The sequence below is a fragment of the Genypterus blacodes genome, unplaced genomic scaffold, assembly GCF_046128005.1.
Source record: "Genypterus blacodes isolate CSIRO-AG114 ecotype Tasmania unplaced genomic scaffold, CSIRO-AGI_Gbla_v1 ptg000097l_1, whole genome shotgun sequence".
In the NCBI taxonomy this organism is placed as follows: domain Eukaryota; kingdom Metazoa; phylum Chordata; class Actinopteri; order Ophidiiformes; family Ophidiidae; genus Genypterus; species Genypterus blacodes.
Window position 1 is genome coordinate 105,001 of NW_027466901.1, and position 20,000 is coordinate 125,000.

General features: G+C 49.8%; 4 protein-coding genes across 6 annotated transcripts in view; 1 reads left to right on the forward strand and 3 right to left on the reverse strand.

The window, feature by feature from the left end:
- fbxl19 (F-box and leucine rich repeat protein 19) overlaps window positions 1–8,563 on the reverse strand; it is a 16,673-nt gene extending 8,110 nt beyond the window's left edge. The window contains exons 1-8 of one of the 3 annotated variants that reach the window (XM_076159411.1): window positions 7,776–8,563; window positions 5,745–5,806; window positions 4,177–4,365; window positions 2,561–2,704; window positions 2,385–2,471; window positions 1,974–2,159; window positions 736–768; window positions 1–248 (exon numbers count right to left, since the gene is read on the reverse strand). The exon at window positions 1–248 is cut by the window's left edge and continues 1,050 nt beyond it. In XM_076159411.1, coding sequence (XP_076015526.1) covers window positions 1–248; window positions 736–768; window positions 1,974–2,159; window positions 2,385–2,471; window positions 2,561–2,704; window positions 4,177–4,365; window positions 5,745–5,806; window positions 7,776–7,812 — 986 coding nt within the window. In that variant the 5' untranslated portion in view covers window positions 7,813–8,563. The remainder of the gene's footprint in view (window positions 249–735; window positions 769–1,973; window positions 2,160–2,384; window positions 2,472–2,560; window positions 2,705–4,176; window positions 4,366–5,744; window positions 5,807–7,775) is intronic. The other 2 variants (XM_076159412.1, XM_076159413.1) reach the window with 2 other exon arrangements.
- Window positions 8,564–9,512: 949 nt separating this feature from the next.
- On the forward strand, window positions 9,513–12,718 carry ube2m (ubiquitin conjugating enzyme E2 M). Its single transcript, XM_076159431.1, has 6 exons — window positions 9,513–9,807; window positions 10,968–11,062; window positions 11,273–11,311; window positions 11,387–11,490; window positions 11,629–11,692; window positions 11,801–12,718. Exons 1-6 carry the CDS (start codon window positions 9,693–9,695, stop codon window positions 11,939–11,941), a joined length of 558 nt encoding a protein of 185 aa, XP_076015546.1. The 5' UTR covers window positions 9,513–9,692; the 3' UTR covers window positions 11,942–12,718.
- A 453-nt stretch (window positions 12,719–13,171) lies between these two features.
- Window positions 13,172–19,426, reverse strand: btr30 (bloodthirsty-related gene family, member 30). The gene is made up of 13 exons (XM_076159422.1): window positions 19,333–19,426; window positions 18,792–18,977; window positions 18,119–18,571; window positions 17,900–18,004; window positions 17,427–17,522; window positions 16,796–17,029; window positions 16,176–16,362; window positions 15,842–15,925; window positions 15,733–15,759; window positions 14,655–14,681; window positions 14,379–14,554; window positions 14,122–14,277; window positions 13,172–13,979 (listed from the first exon to the last, which is right to left on the reverse strand). The coding sequence occupies exons 2-13, from the start codon at window positions 18,897–18,899 to the stop codon at window positions 13,773–13,775; spliced, it is 1,860 nt and encodes a 619-aa protein (XP_076015537.1). The 5' UTR covers window positions 18,900–18,977; window positions 19,333–19,426; the 3' UTR covers window positions 13,172–13,772.
- Window positions 19,427–19,965: 539 nt separating this feature from the next.
- utp18 (UTP18 small subunit processome component) overlaps window positions 19,966–20,000 on the reverse strand; it is a 3,419-nt gene continuing 3,384 nt past the window's right edge. The window contains 1 exon segment of the mRNA XM_076159423.1: window positions 19,966–20,000. This exon segment is cut by the window's right edge and continues 427 nt beyond it. The gene's annotated coding sequence lies outside the window, so the exon portion shown is untranslated.

Sequence of the window (20,000 nt, forward strand, 5' to 3'; positions counted from 1 at the left end):
TCGGAGCTGGAGGAGCTGGAGGAGGAGGACTCGGGGCGGCGCTCCAGCAGACACATCCTCTTGAAGCGCTCCAGTTTCTCGCGATGGTGGGAGCGCTGGTCTGCGCTCGACGTTCCCCCGGCTCCCGCCCCGCCACCGCCTCCTCCTCCGGTCTGTGATGAAGAAGAGGACGAAGAGGACGAGGAACCTGGGACGCCTCCGCCTGAAGAGTTTGGACCGTTTGCCTCTGATGTTTCCTGTTTAGGTTTCTGGGGAGAGAAGGGTTAAAGCCTTCATTATGACTTCATCATCATCAATACGTCTCATTATTGTGCAATTATGAAGAAACATTGACAGAGAATCCTTTTACATTTCACAAACTAAACATCTTCCATCTGTGAATCAAAGCTACAGAACAGAACTGAAACATGAGGTCCAGTTTCTGTTTGGTTCTGAAGTCCCACAGAGCCAGGAGGAGGTGCAGAGCTGCTCCTCTTCATCATAACTGAAGACCCACTGCTCCAATTCAGCCGCCTTTTTCTAACTGTGCCTATGATTTGTGTCAAACAGGAAGAAGAAACCCTGAACCCTGAGTGCGGTCCTGATTATCAGAGGGACAGATGACATCATCTCTAAATGTAGGTGCGGTCAGGGTCAAAGCGGGTCAGCACCAGGGTCAGCACCAGGGTCAGCACCAGGGTCCGGTCTGTGTGTCCTGATCAGGCTGACAGAAACTCTGAAGGTAAGAGGACAAACCTTTTTGAGGCGTTTTTCATGGGCGCCCTTCATCTGACGAAGAGAAGAGAGGGAGACGGGTCAGTGCTGCTTACAGAGCCACACACATGACAACAGGTTCACACGGGCTCACACACCGACACACACGCTACCTGCTCTGTGATTGGTCAGGATTGAACCAGGAAGTGAACCTCTTTACCTGGAACAAGTTTCCTTCTCTTTGCAAACAAACTCAAAGAGCTGCGTGTGTGTGTGTGTGTGTGTGTGTGTGTGAGTGCAGACGTGTCTCAGTGCTTCATGTATGTGAGTGCAGACGTGTCTCAGTGCTTCATGTGTGTGAGTGTCTCAGTGCTTCATGTGTGTGAGTGTCTCAGTGCTTCATGTGTGTGAGTGTCTCAGTGCTTCATGTGTGTGAGTGCAGACGTGTCTCAGTGCTTCATGTGTGTGAGTGCAGACGTGTCTCAGTGCTTCATGTGTGTGAGTGTCTCAGTGCTTCATGTGTGTGAGTGTAGACGTGTGTCAGTGCTTCATGTGTGTGAGTGTCTCAGTGCTTCATGTGTGTGAGTGCAGACGTGTCTCAGTGCTTCATGTGTGTGAGTGCAGACGTGTCTCAGTGCTTCATGTGTGTGAGTGTGTCAGTGCTTCATGTGTGTGAGTGTAGACGTGTCTCAGTGCTTCATGTGTGTGAGTGTGTCAGTGCTTCATGTGTGTGAGTGCAGACGTGTCTCAGTGCTTCACTAAAGATCTGAACCCGCAGCATCACGGCTGCTCCTGGAGAACAACACAACACACTGATGCTTCTGTTTGGGACGCAGCGCCTCTGGACTCCACTCAGCCGTCTCTCCTGAGGTTTCCTCCTCTTTCCCCTCATACATGACGCTTTCCTCTGGAGTTCCTCCTGGTCCTCCTCCAGAGCTTTGGGTGGACTTGTGAATGTTTGTGGTGTTGTGGGTCTGTAGGCCTTTGAGACGGGACGGTCCAAACAGAACCACACATCTGAGCTTTCAGTCCACTTGGGTGACTTTGCTGGTTTTGTTCAGAACTTTCCCTCCTCCTGTCACTTCCATTGGTCCACTGCTTCAGCACCACCCAGTGGACAGTCTGGATCGTGACCTTCACTCATATTTGACTGAGATGTCTGACACGTGAAGCTGAAGGTCTGGTCCCCATCGGGGGTTAAGTGAAGTAAACGGTGAAGTGTATGACATCACTGAAGGTTCCGAGCCCTGGAGCCACAGCTCTTCTGTTCCCTGTCTCACCTTCTTCTTAGTGCCGCTCTCCTGAGGAAGCTCCTTCTCCTTCTTCCTCTTGTGTCCTCCGTCCGGCCTCCCTCCATCCTCCAGGGAGGGCGGGGCTTTCTTCTTCGGGGGCGGGTCGTCGGTCAGCTTCCAGCGGCCCACCTCCCCGTTATCCAGCCTGCGCTTCCCTGAGCCGTCTGTGGGGTCCTGGATGTTGACAGACAGAGGTCAGAGGTCAGAGGTCAGTCACTTTGACACCATGAGTCAGAAACACAAACATTAACTCACTAAACTAGATCAGTCAGTCCAAAAAGAATGGAAACTGAGTGTCACATAAACATTAAAGACAGAGAAGGAGCCGAGTGAGTGAAGCCTGGATGGAGGAGCTAAACCCAAACCATCCTAGGCGTGACCTCTGACCCCGAGCCTCACCTTACTGGTCTTGCCCTCTTTGTGGCACTTTGGACACTCCCAGCAGTTTGGGATCTCGTCGTTGATGATTCCCTCTGCTTTCCCCATCTGAGGAGCAAGCAGAGCTCAGTTAGACATGAGACATGAGCAGGTGGACACACACACACACACACACGCTCAGCTCTGACTCCACACACCTTCAGGCAGCTGGGGTGGATGATCTCGTTGCAGATGGTGCACTCCATCAGGCAGAGGCTGAACTTCTCCTCCTCAGAGTCCACCGTGTCCTCCTTTCCCGCCTCGCCACACGCAAAGCACACGGCTGTGTGGGGCAACACGGGCTGCACACACACACAAACACACAGGTTAAGGACCAGGTGAGGCACAGCGGACTGAAGACTGGAATGTTCCTGAGGATTCTGTGGGAATGTTAGCAGAAACTGGATCAAATGTTTTGGGTGAAAACAACTGAACTTAAAGCTGCAGGTGTCACACACACACACACACACACACACACACACACACACACACACACACACACACACACACACACACACACACACACACACACACACACACACACACACACACACACACACACACACACACACACACACACACACACACACACACCTCCCATAGTGGAGTTGCAACAGAATCCAACAGCTCCTCCTCTTCCTCCTCTTTTGTGTTCATCGCCCCCCCAGCAGCTTGAGGCAGAAGGAGCATGTGCACCCCCCCGCTCCCCCCCCCACACACACACACACGTGAGCACCGGAGGAACCACACGTTGGGTGAATCTGTGTGCTGGTTTGTGAAAGCATGTCTGTGAAACCAGTGATGGATCAAAGCACACACACACACATACACACACTTCCCGTTTCCATGGAAACTAAGCATCATCGCCTGCTGGGCTCTTGCTTGATGCTATTTGAAGCATCGCCACAATTGCACCTTCAGTCTTTCAAGAACATATTTCCAACCTCGGAGTGAGTGAGTGAGTGAGTGTGTGTGTGTGTGTGTGTGTGTGTGTCTGTGTGTGTGTGTCTGTGTGTGTGTCTGTGTTGCCGTGTTTCCATTAACAGTTCTGTGCAAAGCAAAGGGTTCAGTTGATTAACAACAGTTATTAAATGTATTTATTTGTGTGTTGCTTGAACCAGGATGCAGACTCTGTTAAGTCACACGCACACACACACACACACACACACACACACACACAGTAGGGCAACAATTAAAGGAAAATTCTGTTCAAGTAGAAACTGTGTGATGATGATGATGATGGTTGGTTGTTCTGATTGATCCACCGTGATCCAGAATACAAAACAAGGTCCCAAAGTCCCTACTGGCTGCTGCCATCTAGTGGTCACTAGTGTTAAGACGGAACAAGCAGTCTGGATGGTTGTCTATGGACTCAACATAAACCCTCATATCTCCTGGATGTTCCACCTCTGCACACATCTATGTAGATAACTTTGAGTTCACCCACACGCACACACACATGCACACAACACCAGAATAATGCTGTGTGTCGTGTGTGTGTGTGACCCCACGGTGAGGTTCAGATGTGTACACGGTTGTTGTGGTCTTGTTGGTACATGCAGACAGAAACCTTTCAGCCTAAATGAAAACCTGCTGATCCTGTGTGTGTGTGTGTGTGTGTGTGTATATGTGTGTGTGTGTGTGTGTGTGTGTGTGTGTGTGTGTGTGTGTGTGTGTGTGTGTGTGTGTGTGTGTGTGTGTGTGTGTGTGTGTGTGTGTGTGTGTGTGTGTGTGTGTGTGTGTGTGTGTGTGTGTGTGTGTGTGTGCATCTCACCGCCGTGCACTGTCTGAGGAGGCAGGACTGCTTCATCCGGCCGGGCCCTCCGAACTTCTTCATGTCCTTGCAGAAGTGACACTCGCCACACTCGGTCCTGGTGCAGGCCTGGCAGCGCCGGCACCGCGTCCGCCTGCGCCTCGCCCCCCCGCCCAGCGCCTTACTGCCCGACATCACCGAACAAGTCAGCTGAGGGACCACAGACAAACAGACTGAAAAAGCATTTTGAGCAGAAACACCAACAAACACTCAAAGGTCCCAACGTGTCGCTTCTACAAACAGATCTGTGCGATATCATGTTGAGTTTAATGACACACCGTCAGCACATTTAATCTCAGTTAGGATTCAGTTCTCTTCATGTGCAGCCTGTGACTCAACGCTGAGTCCTGTTCAAGTACTTAGTTACTTTTGGATCAATCCTGCAGCATGGTTCAAGTTAAGTGCCGAGTCATCAGATCAGGCTTACTGACTCCACCGACTGCTGTGACTCCCCTCACAGACCGACTGCTTTGACTCCCCTCACAGACCGTCTGCTGTGACTCCCCTCACAGACCGACTGCTCTGACTCCCCTCACAGACCGTCTGCTCTGACTCCCCTCACAGACCGACTGCTCTGACTCCCCTCACAGACCGACTGCTCTGACTCCCCTCACAGACCGTCTGCTCTGACTCCCCTCACAGACCGTCTGCTCTGACTCCCCTCACAGACCGACTGCTCTGACTCCCCTCACAGACCGACTGCTCTGACTCCCCTCACAGACCGACTGCTCTGACTCCCCTCACAGACCGACTGCTCTGACTCCCCTCACAGACCGACTGCTCCGACTCCCCTCACAGACCGACTGCTCCGACTCCCCTCACAGACCGTCTGCTCCGACTCCCCTCACAGACCGACTGCTCCGACTCCCCTCACAGACCGTCTGCTCTGACTCCCCTCACAGACCGACTGCTCTGACTCCCCTCACAGACCGTCTGCTCTGACTCCCCTCACAGACCGTCTGCTCTGACTCCCCTCACAGACCGACTGCTCTGACTCCCCTCACAGACCGACTGCTCTGACTCCCCTCACAGACCGACTGCTCTGACTCCCCTCACAGACCGTCTGCTCTGACTCCCCTCACAGACCGACTGCTCTGACTCCCCTCACAGACCGACTGCTCTGACTCCCCTCACAGACCGACTGCTCTGACTCCCCTCACAGACCGACTGCTCTGACTCCCCTCACAGACCGACTGCTCTGACTCCCTTGCTGACTTTGCTGCCATGCTCTGTGTCCGTGTTGCTTTATAAACTTAAGTGTGTGAGTACGATGCATAAATGTGTTTGACTCCCATGACCTCACATCATCTAAAGGTGTGACTGAGTGGGTCCATGTTGTCCTGCTCCTTCTGCCTTTCTACTACACTGTTATCAGTTAAAAGAAGAATTAATTGATGAATTATTGATAGATTCATGTAAAATAAGTGTCCATTGCTGCCCAAAGCTTATTGATCCTGCTGAATATGCATCAATACGACCAGTGAGTCAAACTAAATGCTGCGTCATTCAGTAGCAGGTTTAACCCTTACAGCTGGGCTCTGTGTGACACTAAAGGGATCCAGACATGAACGTGCATCCAGCATCTGTGTTCCTGTTACACAGATGGATTACAATGTGTAACTGGAGACGCCAAGGATGTTTGAAATAAACAGCATCAAGGTCAGCGTGCATAGTTTATTATAATCTAATATAGAGCGGATAGCTGCAGAGCGTTCCTACCTGCTGCTCTGTCAGTGCAGAGCCGCCACTAAACACCAATCACAGCCCAGCACACATTTGTTGATGACTGACTGGAGGCTTATGGTTGCAAAACAGATTGATAGACGTAGTAATGTGTAAGTATGACGTCATTGCTGACATCACTTTGTTAGGTTGATGACATCATAATGTTTATTTAAGCAGCTTTAGACTGCGACACTTGGAAGCAACAGTCTTTGAACACACACACACACTTGACTCAGTAACTTTGTGTTTTCTAATTCAACATATCCTCATCTGGCTGTTTGCCAGGCTGACCCAAGAAGTGACACATCTATGCTGGAGAGGAAGCAAGACGTGCCACTACAATGGTACAGTACAGAAGCATCACAATGGCTCCCCACCACCATGACAGTGCTTTCATTAGATAGAACCTTGTGGTGATGTGTGTGTGTGTGTGTGTGTGTGTGTGTGTCACATCTGGAGCCATAGGGACAGAGACAGTGGCTGCTTGGCTTTCATCCCTTTGTTGCACTTCAGGTTTTGATAAATCAATGTGAGGCCTGATGTTGTGCTCAGGGTTGTGACGGGTGTCTGCTGTGGAGTTATGGAGTCTATGTGCTGGTGTGACAGGTCCTGTACCTGCATATAAAGCCTGCATGGTACCTTTCATTCTTTTCTTTTACATACATGCAAATCACCCGTGGGTCTTAAATCACAATAGATATAAAAAGTTGTTAGGAAATAACAAAAAAAGGTCTCCTACTCCCCGACCTCCAGCCATGAGGAGACGCTTGGTCTGAGCAGGAAATGAGCCGGTCCATGTTGTACTGGGATAGAATATGAAGGCTCAGTAAAGAGTCAAACCCCTACAAGGACCTGGGAGCATCTGATTCAGAATCAGACCTGCTGCTGCTGACAACACAACAGGAGCATCAGACTCCAATCTGGAGACAAGATCCATTCTCCACAGTAGAGACTTCTCTACTCTTTCCAATGCATGCAGCTCCTCCTTTGGACTATTCTTGTGTTTACAAAAGATTGTACTATTTCTCTTCCTCAAACGAGTGTGTTGGTGTTTACTGATTTACTCAACCTATAGTCATTATAATGACTTGTGCTGTTTTCATCTTTTTAAGAATAATTATGCCTCATTGAATCCCTTTTCTCCAAACCCTCCAGTCTGGTATCACAGTTAAATAGTGAAACATGTCAGTGTGTCAGGGTCTGTGGGTCCTTTAACCTGTCTGCTTATGGAGCAGAGGGTGAGACAGGGGTGAGACAGAAGGTGAGACAGAAGATGAGACATGGTGTGACACAGCAGCCTCTTGGTCATGATGGAGCTCCACATAAACACAGCAGCGGCGGTGTGGTGAGCATGTAGCTGCACGCAGAGCTCTGCTGTACCGGGAGCGGTGTGTGATCCCGGGTCACAGTCCGTGTGATGATCTGAGCCTCAGTGATGTGTTTAGCGGAGGCCTGCAGCGTCAGACTGCACAGAGGTTACAGCAGCAGGGAGCTAACACAAGTTAGCCGTGCAACAACCCTGAACAATAAGCAACTAGCGCGTCACGGTGAGCTCCATGTAGCAGCTGTGTGATGCTAACACGTCTGAACCAACACAGTGACTCAGGTTAACCATGGCGGCGCGCTGTCTCCCTCTCCCGTCACACAACAAGGAGGCTCTCCGCTAGCACCGAGGCTATTAGGCTAACAGTGCAGTAAGCTTCCTCTTCGCTCCGCAGCGGAGCAACAATGCGGTGCAAAGTCTCCACAGCCCCGCTCCGCTCTCAGACACTCAGCCCCGCTCTCACTCACTCAGCCCCGCTCTCACTCACTCAGCCCCGCTCTCACTCACTCACCTCTGCGTATCAGTCTGCATGCTCCTCGGTCGCTCATTAGAAATAGTATTAGCCACCAGTTAGCCAGGTTAGCACCGTGTAGCCCAGCTAGCTAGCTGTCCGCTTCCTTGTTTCTTTCTCCTCGGTGGCTTCACGCGCGCCCCATGTTGTTGCCCGCGCTGTGGGCTAGCAGCCGGGCTAGCAGCCGGGCTAGCCTGGCGGTGCTGCTCAGAGAGAAAGTGTCCGCGGTGCCGACAAACGGCCCCGGTGCGCCGATCACCTAGCTGATCGATAAGTATCAATCGAAGGGCGCAATAGTGAGTCGTGCCCATTCACCAGCCCCGTGTGTGTGTGTGTGTGTGTGTGTGTGTCGCTCTCTCTCTCGCTTTCTCTCGCTCGCTCTCGCTCTCGCTCTCTCTCTCTCTCTACCAGCGTGTTCTTCCCGGGGGGCTTCTAAACGCGTAAAAAGGCGAATAGTGACCGGAGCGCTGCTTCAATCAGGCCGATCTGAGTAACCTTCCGCCTAAAGTAGCGCCTCTGCTAAAGGCACTAAAGACAAACAAACAGCTGAGTAGAGTCCGCGCGCTGCTATTGTTCTGCTGTTTCTATTGTGTCACACTGCTGCAGTGTGTGTGTGTGTGTGTGTGAGTGAGCCTAAACACGTTGAGCCGTCACACTAATGACGTCACTCAGGTGACTGCAGATATCTGTCTCCGCTGCCTCAGAGGAGGAAATCAAATAAATAAATGTAGTAAATAAAATATTAGGAACGAAGTCACGCACGCTCCACCTCCCTCTGCGCGATTACGTCAGCAACGTCTGACGGAACGAAATGCTTTGTGGGAGTTGTAGTGTGCTCGCGCTTAGTTTGTGTGAGGGAAATTGGACCGTACGGAAGCTGAGAGAGGACATGGTGGTGTTTATGCCTTTCCTGAAGATAAGGAGAGGATTTTCTGTAGATCTGTAGGAGATGGAACACTTAACACGGATGGCAGACGTGACAGTATGAGAGCAGGGATCTTAAACGTGTGTGTCATCTGAGAAGCTGTGGTCTTGGTTAAAGTATTTAAAAACAGTGCGTGTGTGTGTGCGTGCGTGTGTGCGTGTGTGTGTGTCTTGGATCATTATTCAGTATTTTGTTTTAAAATTGTGTGACAACAAAATATGACAATTGTCTACATCAGAATATAAAATGCTCCCAAGTGATGGTGTTTTGTAAACAGTAAGCATCAGTGTGAGCATCACTACACATGAATATAACTTTGTGTTAACATAAAGAATGCAAGGTTGTGAGGGAATACATGTTCTGATTCTGATTCTGATGTTTGAGAGCTCCATATGCTTCATTCTTTAGAGGTAAGTCTGTATGTTTGTAAACAGAAATTTGTTGGAGGTGGAGGTGTTTATCTGACATTATTGACATTTTTCACTTACTGACTACTTTGTGACGTCTGAAACAATTCACTCAAAATCAAATGTGTATTAAAAATAAGGTACAAGTTAAAATGAAATCCTTTAAGAGCCAATGTGACTGAAGTGAATCCATCAGCAGGGACAACTTTACTCCAGTCAAACCTCAGATTCTTAATGAAAGCAGAATGAAGAAGTTTTTTTAGTTTGGACTGTAACACCGTTTATGTGATGTTTACACTCAGATTGGTGATATTATTGTGAGATTGTTCATATTTGTCTCTTTACTGGACCATAACTTTACATGTTTACTGTTTTGGCTGATCTGGCCTCTGTTAGCTAACATGCTAGGCTAACTCAGCGGCTAGCAGCGTTCCTCCCTCAGTGTGATCAGTAGAGACGCGCCGGCTCCATCACATTACGGTGCCGTTTGGCTCATTTAGCTCCCACAGCGGTAAACACGGCTCAGCTCACCCGCGCACACCGAGGGAAAACAAGTGTAGGTGTTTCCAGATCAAAGCTCTGAAGATGATTAAGCTCTTTTCCCTGAAGCAGCAGAAGAAAGACGAGGAATCTGCTGGAGGAAACAGAACCGGAGCCGGCGGAAAGAAAGCCAGCGCGGCCCAGCTCCGAATACAGAAAGGTATGCGAGTCAGCACCGGTACCGGCACCGCAGCCGGCACCGGAGCCGCTCAGCGCCCAGCGTCTCCACACACTCGCACACATACACACATATACACACGGACACTATTGTCACAAGTCACGGAGGCTAACAGCTAGCTAGCTAGCGTGCTAGCTTTAGCCACAGAGCCGCTAGCTAAAGGCAGCTAGCTTGGGCTGTATTTGAAAACAAAACGCTGACGTCACAGGCTGTTAGCCGCGTCACGCTGCTAGCTCTCTGTTAGCTCACTTTTAGCCGCTTCACACAATGTCAAACACAGTCTGAGCTTCATCCAGACGCTTACTAGCTGCTGGCTTACTTATATTACCAACAGCGTCTAAGTTCAAGTGCTAATCTACACAACAATACTGAAATGGTAGCTAGCTAACTAGGCTAGCAAACGGTAGCCAACCCACTGTGCAGTGTTGGAGACAAACTTTCCACTTTTGTATGAAATGAAGCCAAACACTGTATCACTACTGTTCGCACTGTGCAGGACGATGCGTCACTCACATCTCAGTCACTGATTCATGGAGATGTGTTAGCCTGAGCTCAGAACATGACGGTGGTTCTGTTTGGTTCTGATGGACTAGAGGTTAAGACAATGTGATGATTTACAGGAAGACTTGAGGCTGAGGTCATCGTCTAGAACCAAAGTGATGACTGGAGCATCATCATGTAGCTGCCTGTCTGTCCGTCTCTCTCTCTGTCTGCCTGCCTGTCTGTCACTCATGGTGCTGAGCTCTAGCTGGACCTCCGTGAGCACAGCCTGGAGGAGCACAGTGGGTTGTGGGATTATGAGGACCTAAGATGTCTTCAACCTGCTCTATTTGTCAGAGAAACAGGTTCAGGACCTGACTGTGGGCTGATCAGGATCAGGATCCAGACCCTGAGCAGAGACTCTGGGGTCCTGTGCTCCATGGTGTGTGGGTTGTAGAGTTCCAGCTGATTGTTAAATTCTGAGCTGAACTTGGAAAAGAAGCAAAGAACTCCTGGGCTCAGAACTTATCAGTCAACCCTTATACAACTCCTAACAATTCAAACACTAATACACTTAAACTCAGATCAGAATTGTTTGGCCAAAGTGTCTCACACCTGCCTGCCTGCCTGTCTCTCCACCTGCCTGTCTGTCTGCCTCTCAGACATCAATGAGCTGAATCTGCCAAAGACGTGTGAGATCAACTTCCCTGACGATGACGACCTCCTCAACTTCAGACTCATCATCTCTCCAGACGAGGTGTGTGTGTGTGTGTGTGTGTGTGTGTGTGTGTGTGTGTGTGTGTGTGTGTGTGTGTGTGTGTGTGTGTGTGTGTGTGTGTGTGTGTGTGTGTGTGTGTGTGTGTGTGTGTGTGTGTGTGTGTGTGTGTGTGTGTGTGTGTGTGTGTGTGTGTGTGTTCATATTTGCTCTGTAGCTCTATAGAATCTCTCTGCTCTTCTTCTTCTTCAGGGCTTTTACAAAGGAGGAAAGTTTGTTTTCAGCTTCAAGGTGAGTCTGCCTCATTACTCCCCCCCCACCCTCCCCCACCGGTGACCCCAGGCTTTAACTGTGCGTGTGTTTCAGGTAGGACAGGGTTACCCTCATGACCCCCCTAAGGTGAAGTGTGAGACCATGGTGTACCACCCCAACATTGACCTGGAAGGAAACGTCTGCCTAAATATCTTAAGGTTTGGATTCTCCTTCCTGTCCAGGCTCCAGTGTGGCTGGGGCTCTGTGTTGTTACCCTAGTGACCCTGGTGACCCTGGTGGCTGCTGGTCTCAGTGTGAGTAGTGAAGCTAAAACCTGGACTGATTTGTGTTCACAGAGAGGACTGGAAGCCCGTGCTGACAATAAACTCCATCATCTACGGCTTACAATATCTGTTTCTAGTGAGTTCCACACTCAGACCTACATCCTCCTCTTCCTCTTGCTCTCCTCGTCTCCCATCTCCTCCTTCCTTCCTCTTTTCACGTCTCCTCTGTTGTCTCCTCTCCTAGGAGCCTAACCCTGAGGATCCTTTGAACAAGGAGGCAGCAGAGGTTTTGCAGACGAACCGGCGACTCTTTGAGCAGAACGTCCAGCGCTCCCTGCGGGGCGGATACGTGGGCGCCACCTACTTCGAGCGGTGTCTCAAATAAACTCGACGTCCCGTCATCGTCATCGTCCTCCCCTCACCTCACCTGCTCTTCCTCCCCCCTTCACGCACTCCCCCCCCCCGCCCCCCCCAAACCTTTCCTCAGTCCTGCTCGACAGCAGCAGGAAGAAGCACGCCAGAAAACGCAAAAGAAGAAGATGACAAAGAAGAAGAACCAACACCACCCACCTTCCTCATTTCTGTTTCACTCCCAAGATGCAGCATTGTTACTGGGAATGCCAGCCCAAAACACATACACACACACACACACACACACACACAGACCCCTGGGACTGGAAACTACCACCGCCACCAGTCAACGGTGGAGGAAGAAGATGGAGGGCAAGGGGGGCAGAAGGAGCGGACTGAAGAAGAGGAGGGTCCATACCTGCTGCTGTCTGTTACTGAGTCCTGAAGCTTCTGGAGTCAGGAACAGACTGAAGATGACAAACTAACATCTGAACACACACACACACACACACACACACACACACACACACACACACACACACACACACACACACACACACACACACACACACACACACACACACACACACCTCAGTGCTCTACCTTCGGCCCTGTGGTTAGAGGAACGTGCATGTAAGCGTACTGAGCGGGGGGGGGGGGGTGGGGGGGGGGCGTACACGACATACACAGCAGAAGTGGGCAGAGCAACTCATACATGCTGAGATCGTGAAAATGGAGACGTCAAATGAAAGATGTTCAGGGCAGGGTTTTGGCTGGAGGGGCGTGGCTTGTTTGCTTAAAGGAGGGAGGGGCGGGGCCTTGGATTTTCTTGGTGGTGGGGTGGGAGGGGTATAATAGGGTGGGGTCATGGATAGGAGGGGCTTAAAATGTTACGATTCTATTGTGTATATTGAAACCCCCAGTTGTTCACATTGACTGCAATATGAGTTATGTTAAATAAAATATGAACTTGAATGTTTAGAATTCTTGCAACATCCATGTTTAACAGGTCCGCACATTCAAACAATCAAAGTTCATGTTTCAGCTGAATTACTTTTCCCTTGAAAGAAATAAGATATAATAGCCGATTTTCAAAACTTCTCTAAAGCCTAAAAAACATTTTTTCTTTGAACTTCGATCTGAACCCAGCTGCTCTGAGCCTGCAGCTCCATCTGTGGCCAGCAGGGGGAAACTTCCCCCCTGATCAACAACAAGAGGCTTTCTGGAATTTCAAGATACAAATCAATTTTTCAAGACATTTTCCATAATTTTCCATTTGTTTTATTTATTAGTCAGTTATATAATCAATGTCATAATTAATATAAGATTATTTCCTCTAAACAAACATGTTTGGCAGGTATCTATGATTATAAAATGGTCCCTTGCTCTTTAGCACTATTGATCATAGACAGACTGATTCTTCTGGTTTTGATTGATCACCCAGTGTTTGTTTGTGCTTGAGCTCATCACAACACAAACTCAATCATTTAAGTTAAAAACAGTGAGGATTATTTTGTGCTTACATTCGCTCCAATATTTTCCCAACAATCAACCAACTTGAACACGCCTGAGCTGAAACAACTCAAGAACAAACCAGAGAACTAGACTTCATAAAGTTTCATTTATAATTAACTATCAGATAGTCTAAAAGCTTTTTAATCATTTAATTTAATAAGAAATGGGAGTCAGTCTTTAGACTCACTCACAGGCAAACTGAGCCATGTCAGAGAAGCTGATTGATGAGTTAAAGTAGAATTTAATGAATGAATCCTGTACATTTTTGTGAAGCTTCTGTTCCCTGCGTCAGTCCAAAGAGACTAAGAGAGGTTAACCATGGCAACAACCTCCAACACGGCCGCCCCGCGTTACGCAGACGGGTGCTGGGCCGTCACGAGGACCAGCGGGACCTCCTTGTCTCCGGTGCCCAGCAGGGGGAACATGGTGTCGGTGAACTCAGAGGCCCCGGTGAAGGTGTAGATCTCTGAGCCAGACTTCACGTTGTAGAAGGACACTTGACCCTCCTCCACATCCAGGAACACGCCCACCTGCCGCAGCTTGGGCGGGGCCTTCACCTGCACAGAGGAAGTTCAACAACATGTGTGTAAAGCCCAGATAGCGCCACCTGGAGGTGACAATGCTGCTCCAGTGTTGGACAGGACAGACTGAGGATGTGGATGTATCAACAGAAGTGTGATGATGATGATGATGACTGACCTTAGTGAGGGGCGGAGTTGTGAGCGCTCGTAGTTGGTTGCCGCTCCACCAGAGGGCGTAGTATCCATTAGAGGGGTTCATGTCGAACAGGCCCTTCCTCTGAGCCGCCTCGCTCAGCACGCCCAGCTTCCAGTCCTTATTCTCGCCCACAAACACCTGAACAGAGCAACATTCAAACATTCAAACACTCTGGACCCCTCTGTCTCTAGTGAGAAGTCAAGTTTGGCAGCTTCCTCCTTTAACCTTTGACCTCTCACCTCCCAGTAGTGGCGCCCGGTGCTGTAGCCTTCTTTAGCGATGACGCAGGACCAGACGTCAAAGCGATGCTGACTGTTCCTGTAGAACTGCAGCTTCTCCCCTCGCTTCAACTGCTTCCTGTCCTCTGACAGGATGAGGAACGGATACGCCGTCACCGGGTTCAACGTCACGTCCTCTGCACGCACACAACAACGATGATCAAAGTCATTGGTTCTTCCTGCCATCACTGTCAGTAGAGTTCATTGATATAGAAAATGAAATGTTCAACCACTCACCAAGATAAACTCGAACCTTCTTAAAACCTGAAACACAGAGAGACAAGAACATTCACTTTAATCTACAGAGAGAGAGAGAGACAGGCAGGCAGACAGGCAGAGAGAGGGAGAGAGAGAGAGAGAGAGACAGGCAGGCAGACAGGCAGAGAGAGGGGGAGGGGGAGAGGGAGAGAGAGAGAGAGAGAGACAAGAACATTCACTTTAATCTACAGAGAAAAAGAGAGACAGGCAGGCAGACAGGCAGAGAGAGGGAGAGAGAGAGAGAGAGAGAGAGACAGGCAGGCAGACAGGCAGAGAGAGGGGGAGGGGGAGAGGGAGAGAGAGAGAGAGAGAGACAAGAACATTCACTTTAATCTAGAGAGAGAGAGACAGGCAGAGAGAGGGGGAGAGGGAGAGAGAGAGACAAGAACATTCACTTTAATGTACAGAGAGAGAGACAGGCAGGCAGACAGGCAGAGAGGGGGGGAGAGGGAGAGAGAGAGAGACAAGAACATTCACTTTAATGTACAGAGAGAGAGAGAGACAGGCAGGCAGACAGGCAGAGAGAGGGAGAGAGAGAGACAAGAACATTCACTTTAATGTACAGAGAGAGAGAGAGACAGGCAGGCAGACAGGCAGAGAGAGAGAGAGAGAGAGAGACAGGCAGGCAGACAGGCAGAGAGAGGGGGAGGGGGAGAGGGAGAGAGAGAGAGAGAGAGACAAGAACATTCACTTTAATCTAGAGAGAGAGAGACAGGCAGGCAGACAGGCAGAGAGAGGGGGAGAGGGAGAGAGAGAGACAAGAACATTCACTTTAATGTACAGAGAGAGAGAGAGACAGGCAGGCAGACAGGCAGAGAGAGGGGGAGAGGGAGAGAGAGAGAGACAAGAACATTCACTTTAATGTACAGAGAGAGAGACAGGCAGGCAGACAGGCAGAGAGGGGGGGAGAGGGAGAGAGAGAGAGAGAGAGACAAGAACATTCACTTTAATGTACAGAGAGAGAGACAGGCAGGCAGACAGGCAGAGAGAGGGGGAGAGGGAGAAGCAGAGGGAGAGAGAGACAGAGAGAGAGACAAAGAGAAAGACAGACAGGTACCTGTGCTTGCTTTGATCTTCTTAGCGTCTGAGAAGAGAAATAAGCAGAGAGTGAAACCCTGCTGATGTGTTCACTTTGTTGATGTTGTTGTGTTGCCATGGTTACGTACCTCTCAGTGACCAATGGCTCTTCTTCAGACTGGTGCTGCTTCTCCTCAGACTGCTGTCTGCAGACGAGCTGTCCAACGACCAAACTGACACACACACACACACACACACACACACACACACACACACACACACACACACACACACACACACACACACACACACACACACACACACACACACACACACACACACACACACACACACACACACACACACACACACACACACACACACACACACACACACACACACACACACCTTCCCATGAGTACCACTGAGGCCTGATGGTCCACATGGAGCTCCTCTCCCTCAGTGATCCCACGTTAGACTCACCGGATCCTCGGGATGCCCGGGGCCCAACGGAGCGAACCTCCCCCGGTCTGATCTCATCCAGCTTCTCCTTCACCTCCACCAGAGAGCTCTTCACTTCCCCCAGCTGGAATTGGAGGGAGAACTCAGACTCCTCGTCCACCTCCTCCTCAGACTCTTCAGACAGAGGAGCTGTGGCCTCGCTGAAACTCTGAGAGGAAGAGGAGGACATAATCACATCATCTTCAGTTCAACGTGAAGGTTCTCCTGGTCCTCCTGCAGAGCTCTGGGTGGGTGGGGACCTTGCTGATGTTTAAGACAGAGATGAAGATGAAGCTAAAGAATCACTGAGACACACAGCTTCACATCCTATAAACACTAAATAAGCCTGTTGCTATGGAGATGACTCCATCAGAACCAAACACCACGTCAAAGATCCAAAACTGATGCAAGAGGAGACGTTGGTGTGTGAAGGACGCACGAGGGAACCAGAGAAGAAGAGTTTGACTTGAAAACAGGAAGCTCTGTGATAGGCTGTCTGTTTTTTGAGCAGTGCATTCTGGGTACTGATTGAACATCATCTCTCTCTGGATATGGCGTATAACCCCGCCCCTCTCATGACATCACATCCTCTGCTTTCCCACCTGCAGGAAGCCGATGTGGTCCTGGCTGATGGCCTGGACCTCCAGCGTGGCCCTCCGCTCCGTCAGGTGACTTAGATCCGCCTCCAAACGGCTCACCAGCCCCTCCCCCTTTGCCGCTACAGCGTCCACTTGGTCCTTGATCCCTCCCACCACCTCAGACTGGATCCTGTCCAGCGAGTGGGAAACCTCATCCAGCAGATGTTCCAGCTCTCCTCGCTCGCCGTCTCCATAAGTCTGAAGAAGAAGAAGTCAGACAGCTGGAGCCAGTTAACAGCTAAGCTACGCTAAGCTACGCTAAGCTCACTAAGCTACAAACTTCTTTTATTACTTATTTTGGAGTGAGGGAACGGTAAAAGTGGTAAAAGTGGAGTAGAGAAGGTGAGTGAAGTGCAGACTGAAGACACACAGAGCTGTTTGATGCTTCATAAAGGTCATCCGAGGTCAAGCTGAGGTCACTGTCTGATTCTAAACTAAACAGTGATGAGTTATGAGTTTATTAGGACGCCTATCTATCCATCCATCCATCCATCCATCCATCCATCCATCCATCCATCTATCTATCTATCTATCTATCTCCCTCCACATGGTCTCATGGTCTCATGGTCCCATGGTTTCCTCACTCAGTTCTCACCTTCACCACCTCCAGTCTCTTCTTCAGAGAAGTCACACGGATTTCCTTCTCTTTGATCCGGTTCAGGATCTCCTGCTCGGTCCTTGCCACATGTTTCTGAGCCACAGAAGAACAGAGAGAGTCTGAAGTTACTGACAAACACATACAACATTTGTGTGCTAGCTTGTGTTGAGTCCATAAACGAGTAATATATAAATCTCTTATGTAAACAGATTGTGTCTCCATGGTTACGTAGGACATGAGGTCTCTGTCTGATGTCCTGGTTGGAGGGGACAGATGTTTACAGAAGCATGAAGTGTTTGGTTTGTGTTGAACTGAACCAGAGAACAAGAAGTTAGAGCTGCAGAAGAAGAGTAAGAGGACAGAGAGAGGAAGAGTGGCGACGTCTGAGGGTCCACATGTGATGAAGAGGAGCAAAGGGAGCTGTGCAGCAGAGGAGCTGCTTGTTTGTGTGAGACACAGGAAGTGGTTACCTGTTTGCCGAGTCTCTCCGTCTGCACTGAGACGGTTTTGTGTGTCCGGTGTTCCTCCAGGACACAGATGGCACAGATGCAGCGCTGGCATGTCCGACAGTACACCTGGGTAAGTAAACGCACCGTCATGAGGTCACAATGTCGAATCTGAACAATGACCAGAACACAGAAAACAGCTGGACCCTGAAGAGACGATGACGGTCCTCAGCTTCTGCTCACCTCTAGCAGGCGTCGGTGTGCAGGGCAGGTGCGACCCTTCAGCGCCTCCTGGGGGTCCATCAGAGGGTGTTTGGAGTAGAAGGGCGTGTTGTGATGCGGCTGCAGGTGCTGGTTGCAGTAGGAGGCGGTGCAGGTGAGGCAGGAGCTGACGGCCGGCTGCTTGATTCCTGTGCACACGTCGCACAGCACCAACTCCCCACCTGACGCCGCCACCACCGCAAAAGGGTTTGTGCCGCCGCCGTTTGCATTTGTCATCACAGCTCCCGTGGTCACTGGGTAACCGCTTCCTGCCGGCGCGGCTGAGGCAGCTGCTCCATATTGGACCATCTTGAATTTATCAGCGATGAGGGCAAAAACTCTGTTAATGCTCAGCAGGGGGCGCTCCTCAAACTGACGCTTGCAGAGCGGACAGGAACACACAGGGCTGGAGGCCCAGTAACCCCCGATACACACCTGGAGGGAGACGAAGAGGAAGAGGAAGACCAATTTTTGTGAGTGAGTATTGCAGGTCTTCTACTTCTTCTGCATGAACTCAAATGGCTCAGTCACAGCTGGTGTGTATTCATGAAACGGCCCCCAGATCCCCTGGAGGAGGAAATCTGTCCTTCCAGCTGAGATGATGTAGTGAGAGAGGAGGTGAAGGTGTGAGAGGAGGTGAAGGTGTGAAGGTCACCTGACAGAAGTTGTGTCCACAGGGTGTGGACACAGGATCACTGAACAGGTCCAGGCAGATGGAGCAGGTCAGCTCCTGCTCAGAGAAAAGCTCCATGGCCTCGGCCATCGTCCCCCTGCTGGACGCACAGAGACACAGCAGAGAGAAGCCAACCGAGAACCGAGCAGCTGGAGACACCGAGCGTCTCTGTAGGCCACAGAGAAGAAACAACCTTCAGCAGATTACACAAACATAGGTCACAGGTTCACCTCATCAAACCTCTGCTAGAGCGCCCGAACCTCTGCTAGAGGGCTAATAAATTAGAGCACATGGTCAGACTCTTGTCACCAGATAACACGACAGCTCGTTACACCACAACACCGCCAGCTTTAAGATGGAAAAAGACCAGGAGGACCACATTCCAAACACACACACACACACACACACACACACTCATGTGGGTCCACAGTGAGGCAAAATAGCATTTCAACATTTCAATATAAGGAAGCGTTAGTGTCGTCATGGTAACCACACAGAAGCTTTAAAGTTGAAGGTTTCTCACCGTTTGTCTCTGTTGTGATTCTGTCTGAGGACCAAACAGCACAGAGCTGAGGCACAGCTCACACACATACACAGTGCTCTGTGTGTGTGTGAGGGGGCGGAGCCTCAGGACTCGTCAGGTGAGTTTGTGACTCGTTTCATATTTTCATTTCCGCTTCACCTCATTTACAACAAAAAATCCTTTGTTTATTTCTACATCCATTTCTCATTTTCATCCGTTTTTCTTTTAATACATTTCTTTTATCCTATATTTGAAAATAAACCATTGATTTATAAAAACGAGTGAATGAATGAAGACAAACAAACAGACAGAAGGGACAGACCGGAAGGACAGGACAGAGGACATTCCTGCTGCAGTGTGTGTGAGCGTGCGTGTCTGCATTTATATGCGTGTGTGCGTGCGTGTACTTGTGTGTGTGTGTGTGTGTGTGTGTGTGCGTGTGTGTCCTGTGTGTGTCCTCAGTTCTCTTGGCTGATTGGTTTGTTTCTTTTGCTTGTTGGGTGTGATGCATAAAACCAAGTGACCTTTGACCCATTAAACATCAGAGACAGGAAGCATTAATAAAGAACAGGTTGGGTATTTTGTCCTTCAAACTAAAAGTCTACAGGTGTCAACATAAATCAATTACCAAACTTAGTTTTAGAGTTTAATGAGACTTTGTGTCCCTG

Bases quoted from the DNA above. Each gene is read 5' to 3' on its own strand.
- ube2m (XM_076159431.1), top strand. From the start codon at position 9,693: ATGATTAAGCTCTTTTCCCTGAAGCAGCAGAAGAAAGACGAGGAATCT. The intron at 9,808-10,967 runs GTATGCGAGTCA...TCTGCCTCTCAG, and splicing joins CCAGCTCCGAATACAGAAAG to ACATCAATGAGCTGAATCTG. The intron at 11,312-11,386 runs GTGAGTCTGCCT...CGTGTGTTTCAG, and splicing joins AGTTTGTTTTCAGCTTCAAG to GTAGGACAGGGTTACCCTCA.
- btr30 (XM_076159422.1), bottom strand. From the start codon at position 18,899: ATGGCCGAGGCCATGGAGCTTTTCTCTGAGCAGGAGCTGACCTGCTCC. The intron at 14,278-14,378 runs GTGAGAGGTCAA...TGCTCTGTTCAG, and splicing joins CCGGGCGCCACTACTGGGAG to GTGTTTGTGGGCGAGAATAA. The intron at 13,980-14,121 runs GTCAGTCATCAT...TCCTCTGTGCAG, and splicing joins CAACTCCGCCCCTCACTAAG to GTGAAGGCCCCGCCCAAGCT.